At 49.6% G+C, this 12538-nt stretch overlaps 3 protein-coding genes across 3 annotated transcripts; 1 reads left to right on the plus strand and 2 right to left on the minus strand.

Moving 5' to 3' along the window:
- V8C40DRAFT_247528 (uncharacterized protein) lies at positions 1 to 3565 on the minus strand. The gene is made up of 9 exons (XM_083216352.1): positions 3483 to 3565; positions 2748 to 3377; positions 2570 to 2662; positions 2170 to 2504; positions 1974 to 2123; positions 1315 to 1839; positions 782 to 1231; positions 120 to 706; positions 1 to 50 (listed from the first exon to the last, which is right to left on the minus strand). Exons 2-8 carry the CDS (start codon positions 2950 to 2952, stop codon positions 266 to 268), a joined length of 2199 nt encoding a protein of 732 aa, XP_083071894.1. The 5' UTR covers positions 2953 to 3377; positions 3483 to 3565; the 3' UTR covers positions 1 to 50; positions 120 to 265.
- Positions 3566 to 5598: 2033 nt separating this feature from the next.
- Positions 5599 to 9120, plus strand: V8C40DRAFT_32298 (WD40-repeat-containing domain protein). The gene is made up of 3 exons (XM_083222834.1): positions 5599 to 6073; positions 6153 to 6325; positions 6380 to 9120. Exons 1-3 carry the CDS (start codon positions 5807 to 5809, stop codon positions 8820 to 8822), a joined length of 2883 nt encoding a protein of 960 aa, XP_083071895.1. The 5' UTR covers positions 5599 to 5806; the 3' UTR covers positions 8823 to 9120.
- Positions 9121 to 9156: 36 nt separating this feature from the next.
- On the minus strand, positions 9157 to 10415 carry V8C40DRAFT_247538 (thioredoxin-like protein). The gene is made up of 2 exons (XM_083216353.1): positions 9554 to 10415; positions 9157 to 9486 (listed from the first exon to the last, which is right to left on the minus strand). The coding sequence occupies exons 1-2, from the start codon at positions 9893 to 9895 to the stop codon at positions 9463 to 9465; spliced, it is 366 nt and encodes a 121-aa protein (XP_083071896.1). The 5' UTR covers positions 9896 to 10415; the 3' UTR covers positions 9157 to 9462.
- Between the last annotated feature and the right edge of the window lie 2123 nt (positions 10416 to 12538).

Below are 12538 nucleotides of genomic sequence, written 5' to 3' on the forward strand. Positions count from 1 at the left end.
GGTAATGTAATTATATATATATAGGTAATGTAATTATATATATATAGGTAATGTAATTATATATATATAGGTAATGTAATTATATATATATAGGTAATGTAATTATATATATATAGGTACTATGTATATATACAAAGATAAAGCTGGCAGGCTTCTGTCCCTAGGCAGATGTAGTAGATATAGTAGATATAGTAGATGTAGTAGATGTAGATATAGTAGCTAGATATATATATAGTAGCTAGATATATATATAGTAGCTTTATAATTAAGTTGCTCCGAGCCGAAAGAGAAAAGCAGCCATTATCGCAGGCGGCAAAGCAACAATAAGAGCCCCGAGCCCCATACCGCCCTGAATATCTCCCTTTAACGTAGTCCACAAGACGCTCGCTAATATACTAATCGAGATGGTAGTCATAACGATCCAAAATACAGCCGCACGATTTGGTCCTTCGATGACGTGAATGCCCCAACCCTCGGTCGCCTCTCCGCAGTCAACGACCTTGTGGTTCCGCCTCTTTGGGAGCCGCGGTAGCCAGGTATAGCGGTTCGGGCTAAGGTCGCCGTCGCCGTGCTCGAGATAGTGCACGAAGACTTCGGGTGGCATCGGCGGCGGGATGAACTCGTAGTCCATGCAGGTGTTGGGCGGCATCGAGTTGGGCCTGTCACACACTGAGACGTAGCCGCGGCGTAAATTCCAGAGCGTGAACTAGCAGGTTTCGTGTTAGCTAAGAGACTTCATATGATGACATGTCTCTCAGTGTTTTCGAAGATATAGGCTTACACGGACGAACTCGACAGTCACTGGCTTCACCAGGAAATGCAGGCGGGAACGTACGCCCCGGTACTGGAGATAGGCCTTCTTCATCTGCGAAAAGGCCTCTCCGTCCGAATTTATACGCGACATGTCTAATTCGGCCAAGGTCTTGTACATGCCCCCAGTATTGACACAGAGAGCGAGGAATTTGGGCGGCATGACATCGACATCGACACTAGATGCATCAGTGCTGCCAGTTGACAAGGATGTCCTGCTCGAAGTTGTCCTGCTCGAACTGGACGATCTTGAGGTCATGTGACGCTGCGGATTGGTCTGTGTTTCTACGGACTGCTCCGAATCACTCGAGTTGTTTATAGACGTGCTCTCCTCAATAGGAGCGTCTAGTGACAGTTTCAAGCCGTCCAAATCAGATGTCTTGGTTTCGAGAAAGTCGCCGTACAAGTCCATACCACAGTCCTAACAGATGCCAAAGGAGCTCAGTCAGCCGCGTGTATTTCCATCTATGTCGATCTTGCTAACATAGGTATACAGATACTTACGCAAGTCCATTCAATCCTCCTGTAGCCCGGCTTAAGCCTAGATCTAGCCAGTTTCCCCATCCAGGAAAGTAAGCGCATGGGTGATGGGCGGCTTACTCTAGTTGGTGGCTTTATGAGTGTACCTGAGATTTGGCCGTCGCGCAAGTCTCTTGATGGTTGTTTGTCTTTCACATCCGGCGGAATAGCATTTCCTTCTCCTATCCGCTTATCAGCTGGATAGGTTGTTTGTTCGTTAGCTGGATAAAATTGCTGCTGTGTAATTGAGATTAGGTCGCCCTGCCGGTTTTTTGATAGTTGTTTTTCATATGTGGGAGGCGCCTCAGTTATTTCTTCCCACATTCCTTGATTAGCCGGAAAACGTGATGGTCCCTGACGTAGACTGTTTAATAGTAAATCTAATGGGTGATCAGGGGTGGGTTGTTGCAGGTATCTGTGTTCCCTTTGAGCTTTCAGCCGTTTCAACTTTTCGCGCTTCTCGAGTATATCGGCGATTCTTTGGAGGCGGTCGAGTCCTTGGGACATGCACTAGATTTATATGGAAGTGGCATCAGAAATAGGGTGTACCTCACTTAGAAATACATGGGTATGTATAGATGCATAAGCATACGCCATGGAGATGCATCTTTTAAGAGGGAAAGGCCGAAATAAAGGAGACTTACCTTTTCTTCGACCACACTCCACTCCTCTTCGATTCGAGCTGCCAAGCCGCCCCAGATCTCTTTACGCATACTCAGATACTCTTTGATCACGCCTTCACGTCCATCAACTGCTTTAGCATTCTCAGAGCTTTGAGAGCTGCTAGGCATACACTAGAAAATGTTAGATATAGTATTAGAATAGCATAGTATTACATACCTTTTGCTCAACAGCTCTCCAATCCTCCCCAATTCGAGCTGCTAACCCGCTCCAAATCTCTTCATGCATGCTCATATATTCCTTGGCTAGGTTATGCATTTTAGGAGGATCCCAACTGTCGACGACTGCCCTTTCTGCCAATAGCCACTCATGGCGTATGAAGCAGGCCTCAGGCGTCTTGAATTGGAGGTATTGACCGATTTCTTTCCAGGTGAGGCCTAGCATGCGGGTTACCAACAACAACTGGTCATCTTCAGGGCTCCAGTCTGCAGGGTTAGGCTTCTGTTGCTGCCATTCCTCGGACTCCAGTCTGTAAACTGAAGTGACATCCCAATCTAGACGGCCAGAGCCAATAACATGTTAGCGGCAGTTATGGAAAACAGTCAGTTGTTCACCATACCAGGGTTATCGGACAAAGGTTGCCTGACATCTTCACTCTCTTCTGGTCCAGCGCGGCGCTCAAGATCCTCTAGACGGCGCGCAAGCTTTCTACCTGTCAATGAGTATTAGTGAAGGGTCAAGAAAAAGAGAGAAAAGATGGAGTATATAATTTGGAAGAGAATGTGAGAGAGACATACGGAGGTTGCGCTGCGCGATGCGGTTCTGTACCCTCCTGCGCTCGGCAAGATCTGAGATCTTGGTCCAATCCTCGTCAGGGTTGGCAGAGCTGCTAAAGGCGCTGCTGGTGCCGTGATTCGAGGAGTCCCGGGGAGGAGAGGGCAACTCTTCAGCAGGTTGTCTGAAGTCAGCCAAGCTGATATCGGGGGGCGGAATGTCGGCCATGATTGTCAATTAGACAGACATTGCAGTATCCTTTTGGAATAAAGTGCTGAGTCTCCGACATATTGAAAAGGCTACAAGCATAAATTGCGAGAGATCTGCGGCTCTGCCCTGCAGAATGCCCATTGGAGGTTGAATGCACGCCAATTGGCTACCTGGATAATTACGGAGTACATGGTGAGGGGGATGCATTAGGAACAAAGAGTGCCTTGCAGCGAGCCTTGCGGGAAGCATTTGGATTGGCCTAGACAAGTGACAAGTTGCCCGCATTGCATTGAAGAGATGTAGCAAATACTTTGGTTGCTGAAACTAATTGGATGTTGAGTACATCAACAGTTCCATAGACGTTGCTATTAATGTCTCATATGATAGGCAGGCTACGTTACTGGTTGACCTCGCATTCGCTTCTGCTATTACCGGTCCAATCGCTGTTGAGTTGCGATGTTAAAATTGGCTTCCCCACAACCTTATAATACATAGGTACGAGGTCTGCGCCTCCACCCCTTCATAGACGTTGAGATAGGATTGATTACCTTATTTATGAGGCTATAGGGGTTTTATGGAGTTTTGTTATTTCACTCATGCAGAGCCCCAGTTTCAGCACACAGACGCTGTTTCAAAGTAAAAGTGTTTGATGATGGTTTCAATGACATTGACTGCGCCCGCCCGTGTCCACGTTGTTAGTCGCGCTCAAAAGCTTCCATATTGCATCTAGCGCAGCTTGCCGGAAGAAGCTGTCGATTCGATTCGAGCTTGGCGCTTGCGCAAGCAGCCCAACAGCCGCGTCATTTTGCACACGGGATGTCAGCAATTGAGAATGGGGAATGGGGAATGCCTGCAAAGACTACGACTACATCGGTATCCTCTTCGTCGACTGCATAGGCTAAAGCGGCCCTAAATTAGAAACCGAGGGGACGCGGATCTAGGCACACATGCACAATAGGCAGAATGAAACTGGAAGAGTACGAGTAAATACGGAATACGGAGGTTTGCTGTCGCGGCCGTTGGAAGCCAATGCACATCCGGCATTGCGTCTTTTTGGCCGGTTGCCCCATAAGGCAGCTGTGGACACCCTCTTCTCGGCTAGTCGGCCGAGGAATTATTGGAATGCAGCTGGATTGAGAGGGTGTTGGTTAGGTGAGAGTGATTTTCGTGTTGGGGGGAAGAGAGGGACGGGGAGTTGGTGCTGTGAAGTCATTGACATCATTGAAAGGGGATCAGATGCCGGGAACGATGAGCGAGGGACAAAAGTGGCGAATTACTTGCATATTTTCAGGGCTGGAGTAAATCATACCCTGCAGGTATCAGTACTTTCAGAAGAGATGATCTCTGACTGTAAAATGATTGCCATTAATACCTCGCATCTCGTATGATGGAAGAAATCGCCGAACATGCATGTCGCATCACTCGCACTCGCTCAACTTTTGACACTTTTTCAGGGTCAGCGGGCCTTGGCGGGGGAGGAAATGATCGGGCCGAGGCACTGCGCATACAACGCTGGACGTGGGAATTTTTAGTCCGAAGTTGCACTGAAGAAAGCCGTTGCTCTCACCCACTAGAAGTCAGGCCTTTACGCGTATTGTTGGGGTCTGAGTTGGATGCATGCAAGGCATCAGAGAAGAGATGCAGCCGGATGGATCGTGCAGAAAAGTGACAAGTTGAGGTTGAGGTTGATGTATTCTGTACTCTGTGCAATACTGAGTGAGACATTCTAAATAGAGTCAAAACGGTGTGCAACTCCGAAAAGGCTCACCTTCAATCCAGGTCGCCATTCTAGAAATCCTTCACAATGCCAATGCATGCCAATGCATGCAGGGGATGACATGAAGTACCGGTACCGCCAGGCCAAGGCATCCTTGGATCCTCCACGAGACGCAAACGCGGGCCACTGCGTCATCATGCGACGAGCGACACGTACTGGGTACTTGCGTCCTCTTGGCAGCGGGTACAGGCACTAATAGCGCTAACGAATCGAGATTTTGGGTGAGAAAAAACGGAACGGCTCTCGCGTGCGCTGCAGCTTCTCCAGTTGCTTTTCTTCGTACTCGGATTTGGGGGAAGCTCTAGTACAGAAGGCTGGGCTGTCCGGAAGTGGCTTTTTTTTCTCTTCTGTCAGGTTTTTATTTTTTATTTTACACTTCATCCTCTTCATCTTCTCTCTCACCAGCTGATCATTATCATACTGTACATCATCCATATCTTCTCACTCCCCCCAGCAGCTGCATCTCCAATCCTTCCATCCTCCAATATCTCAGCTTGCCAGGATCCTTCACTTCATCCCCCTGGCGCCTCTCCTCTGCTCCACCGCTGCTATATCCGTCATACTTTCATCTCGAATCCTCGGGCTGCGCGCGCTGCCGTTCGACTAATCCAGCAAATTAGGCGCGCAAACCCGCCAAGCCCTATTCCAGCAATTCTCGCATCAAATTCTCTGCCCTGACCAGGTATCCGGAGCCTGCGGACTGGATTGGCGATTTCTAGGGGCGCTATAAGCCTTCCGCTTATAAAGAAGCTTAGTCGGCCCACTCGGGGCCTGACGTTGTCCGTAGTCCGTTTGGTTTGCCCTCGTTGAGCTGCTTTGCTTCCGGTTTTGCATCTGCTGTTTACTATCTGGCCGGTCAGCTCGTGACTCGACTCGCTTCGATTTTTGCCGCAAGGCTCGGTCAGATCCTGTCAGCCTCTCGTTCCGCCTCCTCTCTTGTCTTGTCTTCTCCTCTTCGCATCGCATCGCATCGCCGCCTTGTTTCTCCCTTCCCGCTCGGATCCTACCATCTTTGCGACTCTCGCCTCGGGCTGTTACGACTCTCCGTCGAGTTGTCGCCTGTCATAGAGTCGTATTGTACTCACAGCATGGAATATGCCTCCTCCAATACCATCGCCGGTGGACGTGGGCGACAGCCAATTGGCCCCGAGAAAGGACGGTAGCACCAAAAATCCCACCAACGGATCATCCGGGAACGCAGAGTCCCAGCCTCTGCCTATCGCAAAGCGATCCACGACTCTGCTGTCCCGGACTCCGACTCAGCAACTACAAAATGGAAAGGAAAAGGAAGCCAAGGGTGTGTCGGTTAGAACCATGTCTTCAACCCCGCCAGCCGCAACCGCCCTAGACCCGTTGAGCAATGTATGTATTTCAGCCTCGCCTCTCTCTTGTTGTGGTTGGATGACGCCCACGTGAGATACTGACAGAGACATGATTCAAGCAAATCTTTCTTAGGACGAATAGCGGCACCCTCGAAACATCCCTCGCGCAGCGCCTGCGCAACTCTACCAAGCCTGATAGCCCAACGGCGGAAAGCTTTCCTAAGAAGAGCATTAGTATAGAGAATACAGCCCGCTTGGCAAATGGCCTCGCTGATTTCCCCAGAGATCGAAAGTAGGTTTGCGCCTGGCGCCATTTTTGCTCGTCCGCTAATAATTTTGGTTGTAGGAAGGGAACATCTTTCTTGAGCCGGCTTGCTATGCGAAGCGCCTTCAAGAAGAACGACGACGATGCGCCCGATTCCGACTCCGAGCTGGGCGAACTGCGCACCGAGGGGAGCAGCGCTCGCGCTCCCATGTCCGTCATGAGCGATGGTGGTGGTTACATCCCGCTTTACAAAGAACCTCCCCGCTATATCCGCGTGCGATCGCACAACAGCAAGCGCCGAGACTTTAACCGCCTCTTTTTGGCCCAAGAACTGCTGGGACCCAAGCCAGAGAAAGATGACGAGCCGTCGCAAGGTCGTGTGCCTGCCACTGCGGTGGGCACGCGGCTTCTGAAAGCTGGCGATGCGATATGGGCTGCTGAGTTTAGCATTGACGGTCGATACCTTGCTGTGGCCGGCAAGGACCAGATTGTTCGGGTCTTTGCCGTCCTGTCGACGGAAGAGGAGCGCAAGGCGCACGAGGAAGAAGAGGAGGCTGAAAGAGATGCCCAGGGAAAGAGTCGGGGAGAGCGTTTGAGCGCACCCGTATTTCGAAACAAGCCGGTCCGCGAATTCGAGGCTCACACTGGAGAAGTGCTGGCCCTCTGTTGGAGCAAGAACAATTTCCTCCTGTCGACCTCAATGGACAAGACGGTGAGGCTCTGGCACGTTAGTAGACAAGAATGCCTCGCCACGTTTACGCACCACGATCTGGTTACGTCGATTGCGTTCCATCCTACCGACGACCGATTCTTCCTTGCCGGCTCCCTGGATGCTCAGCTCCGGCTTTGGAACATACCAGACAAGTCGGTGGCCTTTTCGGCCTCGACAAACGAATTTATTACGGCCGTGGCGTTTTCGCCCGACGGCAAAATGGCTATCTGCGGGGTACTGAATGGCATGTGCTCGTTCTTTGAGACGGAGGGGCTCAAGCAAAAGTTCCAGATCCACGTACGCTCGTCACGAGGAAAAAATGCCAAAGGCAGCAAAATCACAGGTATCAAGACGGCGACGGTGGCTGGAACCGGTGAAGTAAAAGTGTTGATTTCATCCAACGACTCTCGCGTTCGAATCTACAGCTTAAAGACTCGGATGCTGGATGTTAAGTTTAAAGGCCTCGAGAACCAGTCTAGCCAGATTCACGCTCGTTTCAGCGATGATGGAACCTATGTCATCTGTGGCAGTGAAGATAGGAAGGCATACATCTGGAACACGAATACGACGGAAGTCGAGATGAAGGATCGCCAGCCATACGAGTGTTTTGATGCTCATCCAGAAGTCGTCACCACCGCTCTGTTGGCACCAACACGGACCAGGCAGCTGTTGAGCGCGTCGGGGGACCCAATCTTTGACCTGTGCAACCCGCCGCCTGTTTTGCTTCGAAGCCTGGACGAGGCTGCTCTAAGCCAAACCGAGGTGTCGGAAACAGGCACCGAGATCCATAATCCAACGCCGAGCGTCAACATCAAGAAGCCAGAAGAGAGCCCTGCCTATCTGAACCGCTGCAAGCACATGGATGGCAATATTATAGTTACGACCGACAGGACCGGTACGATCAAGGTATTCCGACAAGACTGCGCATTTGCCAAGCGCCAGCAGAACATGTGGGAGATTGGCTCCAAATTTTCCAGCAAGGTCAGCGGGTTGGGACGAAGCGGAAGCATCATCACCAGAACTAGCGGAAGTCTGTCTAGGCGAACCTCGCTCAATCTGAGTGCTGGCCAGGCTCAGCACCCGTCTGACCGAATTATGAGCTGGCGTCAAGACGTCGATGACCAAGGGCGAGCAAGCCTCAACGTGGCGCCGATTAGGACGGAGCGATCTGCCTCGCCGAGGAAAACCCCCGTACCGCCGGCTAATATCTCGACAATCAATCCCTCAGCAGTAGCTAGGAAGCCTGTTGCCTCAGGCGGCTCACCTGTACGGCCCCCGAGGAATGGCCTCGCAAGCCCCACGGGTAGCGTGCGCAACAGGGCATCGATAGGAACACTGGATGGGGGGTCGCAGCCGCCAACGCCGAGTTTCAACTTCATCAGCGTGGCAGAAAGTGACGAAACTGACAAGGACGGGAGCTTCTGGAACCTCGCCCGGTGGAGAGGCAGTCTTTCGGGGCTGAGATATTCTGTCAGCGCAAGCTCTCCCACCGAGCCTACCCACGATGCCGCAGCAGCAGCTGCTGCTGCGACGGCGGCGGCGGATGATCGAAAATCGGGTGACTTTTTGAAGCCACCAAATAGGGCAGCTGCTCGAAGGAGCATTGGAGTCGCGGACCTCAACAGGCCCAAGATTGTGGAAGACCAGACGAACCGCAGGAGATCGATGGGCCCTGCCATTCGATCAAGCAAGTCGCAAGAATCGACGACTGTAGGAATGGCCATTATTGATGAACACAAGTCTGACCAATCCTTGCCCAAGAAACGGGCTGATTCCGGAGTGGGGAGGATGAGTGACGATACGGCTGAATGACGAAGAGAAGGGGGGAAGAAGACAAATGTCGCGCATCAGTTGAAGCTGATGCGAGTGTAGATGTCTTTTTGGTTATTGTTCATTTCTTATCTGGTGGCTGCTTTGGTCGGCCCATGTTTCACGCCTTTAACGGTAGCTTTCCTTTCCTTTTTCTTGTTATTTTTTCATTATAACGGCTGCATACCAAGCGTGGAGTTTTATTCTTTTATCTACATTTCTTTGCTATACCAATTGTTGTGGTGCGGTCATGGGAGGGAAGGGCTACGTGTGTGGCTTTCTTTTGGAACACGGAACAAGGCTGGGTGTATTGTTGGGGCGCAAGTATGTAGAATAGGAGGGATCAACGTATTGATATCATGGGATATTTGACACACGCGAGATGGAACATGAAAGTGCGAATAGAGCGGGTTTTTACAGCGATACAGATTTTGAACGTGGAACGTGAGAATGTGCCTTTATATGATTATATTTTGCGGACTAGAGATGACTTGTATGTCTGTCTACTCGTCCGTTGTAATGCGTGGTATCCTGTGTCACAACACCATGCATTGTAGATATCTTGTTTGCATGTGCTCCTTTTTCCCTGTAGTACTTCATGTATCCTCCTCTGCAGCGATCCTCGTCTTCGTCCCGCACGTATTTAAAAGTCCTCGGTGGTGTTGAGCTACAAAATCCCACCTCAATCAGCAAAACGGAACACGCATTCTCTTCTCCTCTCACAATTTACTCACCTCACCAGCAGCCTTGCTCTTCTCCGCAACCGCCGCCGTCAACTTCTGCAGCGCAGGCGGGTTCGCGCCCGTCAGGGTATCAGCCTTATCCCCATTCTCAAAGATAAAAAACGCAGGAATGCTGCGAATGCCCAGCTCAAACGCCAGGTCAGGCACCTCGTCGGTGTCGAAGCGGGCGAAGGTGTACTTGTCGTTGGAAAAGGCCTCGGCGTGCTTGTTGAACATGGGGGAGATGGCTTTGCAGGGGCCGCACCAGGTTGCGTGGGCTTGGAGGGCGACGTAGGGAGTTGCCTTCGTGAGTTCGTCGAACTGGGCTTTGGTCTTGATGTCGATGACGGCCATTTTGACGGTTTGTTTTGTTTGTGTGTTGAGGGGAGAGGTTAGGTGTTTGTTTGAGGTTGTGGAGGTGTTGGAATGAGAGTTTTTTTTTTTTCCTTGGTGGAGTTTTGGGTAGAGAAGCAGTTGTGATGATGTAAGTGTAGCTAAGGTGGTGAACCTCGGTAGCTCAACAGATTATCGCAGTTATCAAGCTGTGGATTTTATTGTATTGGAATGATTTTAAAAGATAAGATTGATGGGGCGTTGCAATCGGTTTTATATGGACGTCTCCTTTGCCTTTTGCCCTTCCATCTGTCCGCTATAAGTAATCATTCCCGGCACCCCTCCGTGTTTTTTGGCTCAATTACAAATGTCATCATCGCCTTTGTTCTTGACGCACGTAATTACATTACCCAAGCTAGCAGGGCGCTGCAAACTGTAATACTGTATGGAGGTACGTGCAGGTACCCCTAGTAGCATGCACAGCGCTAAAAGTTGCCGTGAGCTACTCTGAAGGTACCTAACAAATCGAGGGGAAGATGATTCCAGTGCATGAAAGATTGAATACATAGCCTGGGGGGAAGAGAAATCCGGTGTAGTGCCGCACTTCGCCGCAGTGCCGGGCCAAAAGCGGGCTTTGCCGTTTTGGAATTGTTAGGGCGGGATTGCGTGATTCGAGGGGGCCAAGGGGGCTTGTTGCTGACAAAAAGAGGAAGAGAGGGAGCTTCGGATGTCGCGAGGAGTTGGTTCGGGTTGTCGCTGGGAGGCTGTGTGACGTAGTTTTGTTGACTTTTACATATCAAATCAGATTGAGAGCTTTAGAATAGCTCTTTACTATAGTTACCTTAGCTATTAGATGATGAGGCTGTAAATCGGGGGAGCATCGTGGAAGCTGTGTTGCGCATTTCTCAGCTTCTACGGACATGTACGGACAAAGGTGGGGATTATCATGAGTCTTCTCGCATTACTACGCAAAGCTGCGAATTGTTTCTTGATGCTGATATCTTTGGTAATCGTCATTCCGTGTAGCTCATCAATCTATCGTGTGTAACATCATCATCTGTGTATTTTTATTTTTAGAGTTGTTGATCTGTGTGCAGCTGTGAAACGGGCAACTAAATGCGATGCTCTTTAGGGGGATGCGTGAATGTGGCTGTAGCTGCATTTGTAAGCTCCGCTAGGCACATGCCCCTTAATCCAACCCAGATGCGTGCAAATCGCAGCCAAGAGAAATGCATGTGCGGAGGTATAGCTTCAAGACGCCTTGCTTTTTGTTCTCTTTCTTATCCTTTTTTCTTGAGCGACCCAATACGATACTTTATCTGGATCATTTCCCCTTGCGAGAATTTGGTATAAATTGATAGGGTAATGTGAAAGAGAAGAATTTTGTGACCATCTACCCACTGGAGGGGATATGTTTGTGGTGAGGTTAACGTAGAACTGGGTTACTGAGATCAACGCAATCACTATGTGATCTTGCGCCGTCAATTTCTCCACGAGTGCATGCTCGGTGTCTGCAAATAAAGCTCTTTGTCTGGTACTCCTCAACAGTTGGTTGGATAGCACACGTCCTTTGATGCTGTGTCTGTGTTGTCGCCAGACTGACGAGATAGACAAGTAAACGAGGGGATCCTGATGCGCTCAGTCAATCGAAGGGTATCAGTCTGACAGCAAATGGAGAGAGAGACCGAGAAACAAATGGCAATACCGAAATTCCGGTTCGCAGATCGATATTTGCAATTCTGTGTATCATTCCATCTGTGTTGTGATTGTTTTTACATATATTTCACTATCCATTTCGACTAATAACAGAACGAATGCGAAATTTACCAAGAAAATGATGAACGCGGAGGCATCGAGCGCCAGTCAGCCTATAGACAAACCATGCGTCTCGGCATGCGGCTATTCGATTTGCCGTAATGCACTTATATAGAAGGCGACAAGTCCACTGAGCTTGAAGTGTTCCTAACCATACAGACGGAATTCGTCTTCCGTTTTTATAGCAGACACCACAAATGCGGCCGCCGCTTGAGCCTAGCGTATCCTATTCTGGGCCCTCTTAGAAGTCTATGGGATCAAGTACCTCATCATGCCGTCTAAATAGCGTTATGTTATGTGTAGAATTGAGGTGTTATATGATAGACACTTGCAATCTGTAATGCTTCATCCCAATTCATCTTCCTTTCGTGCGATAGGTTGACAGACAATATGCCTATGCGCTCTTACACACCACACAGTCACCTTACTAGAAGACTCGGATAATGCACATGCAGCTCCGACGGATATTCATTGAGCCTTTATACAAGGTAGACTAGTTTAGTTTATGCAGTCATATGGCTTCACTCTCCACAGATTTTCACACTTATATTCGTATGGTTGGAGCATCAGTAAACACCGAATAGTAATCCCAGTTTGATGGTCTTTCGTTGAGACCCAATTTGGCTAGGCTACCCTTGAGTTGTGCGCAACCAGTTTTTGAAAGTTGGCAACTGGCAACAGCAAATCAACTAAGAGAAGGCGCGGGCGCTTGATGCATGTCAGAAATAAAACGCAATAGATTCGTGCTAAAAGAACTGGAATTCGTGCGTTAAACACTCGACTATCTAGGCAGAGATGCTAGCGACTGACAACTGTAGGCCAATAGAGGGACACTACGAATACACCAAC

This window comes from Trichoderma camerunense, assembly GCF_050948025.1.
Source record: "Trichoderma camerunense strain CBS 138272 chromosome Unknown V8C40scaffold_11, whole genome shotgun sequence".
Classification (NCBI taxonomy): domain Eukaryota; kingdom Fungi; phylum Ascomycota; class Sordariomycetes; order Hypocreales; family Hypocreaceae; genus Trichoderma; species Trichoderma camerunense.

Excerpts from the sequence above, each read along its gene's own strand:
- V8C40DRAFT_247528 (XM_083216352.1), bottom strand. The coding sequence starts at position 2,952 with ATGGCCGACATTCCGCCCCCCGATATCAGCTTGGCTGACTTCAGACAA. Across the intron at positions 2,663-2,747 it reads CATCGCGCAGCGCAACCTCC|GTAGAAAGCTTGCGCGCCGT; the intron begins GTATGTCTCTCT and ends ACTCATTGACAG. Across the intron at positions 1,840-1,973 it reads GGAGTGTGGTCGAAGAAAAG|TGCATGTCCCAAGGACTCGA; the intron begins GTAAGTCTCCTT and ends ATATAAATCTAG.
- V8C40DRAFT_32298 (XM_083222834.1), top strand. The coding sequence starts at position 5,807 with ATGCCTCCTCCAATACCATCGCCGGTGGACGTGGGCGACAGCCAATTG. Across the intron at positions 6,074-6,152 it reads CCCTAGACCCGTTGAGCAAT|CAAATCTTTCTTAGGACGAA; the intron begins GTATGTATTTCA and ends ACATGATTCAAG. Across the intron at positions 6,326-6,379 it reads GATTTCCCCAGAGATCGAAA|GAAGGGAACATCTTTCTTGA; the intron begins GTAGGTTTGCGC and ends TTTTGGTTGTAG.
- V8C40DRAFT_247538 (XM_083216353.1), bottom strand. The coding sequence starts at position 9,895 with ATGGCCGTCATCGACATCAAGACCAAAGCCCAGTTCGACGAACTCACG. Across the intron at positions 9,487-9,553 it reads AGAGCAAGGCTGCTGGTGAG|CTCAACACCACCGAGGACTT; the intron begins GTGAGTAAATTG and ends GGGATTTTGTAG.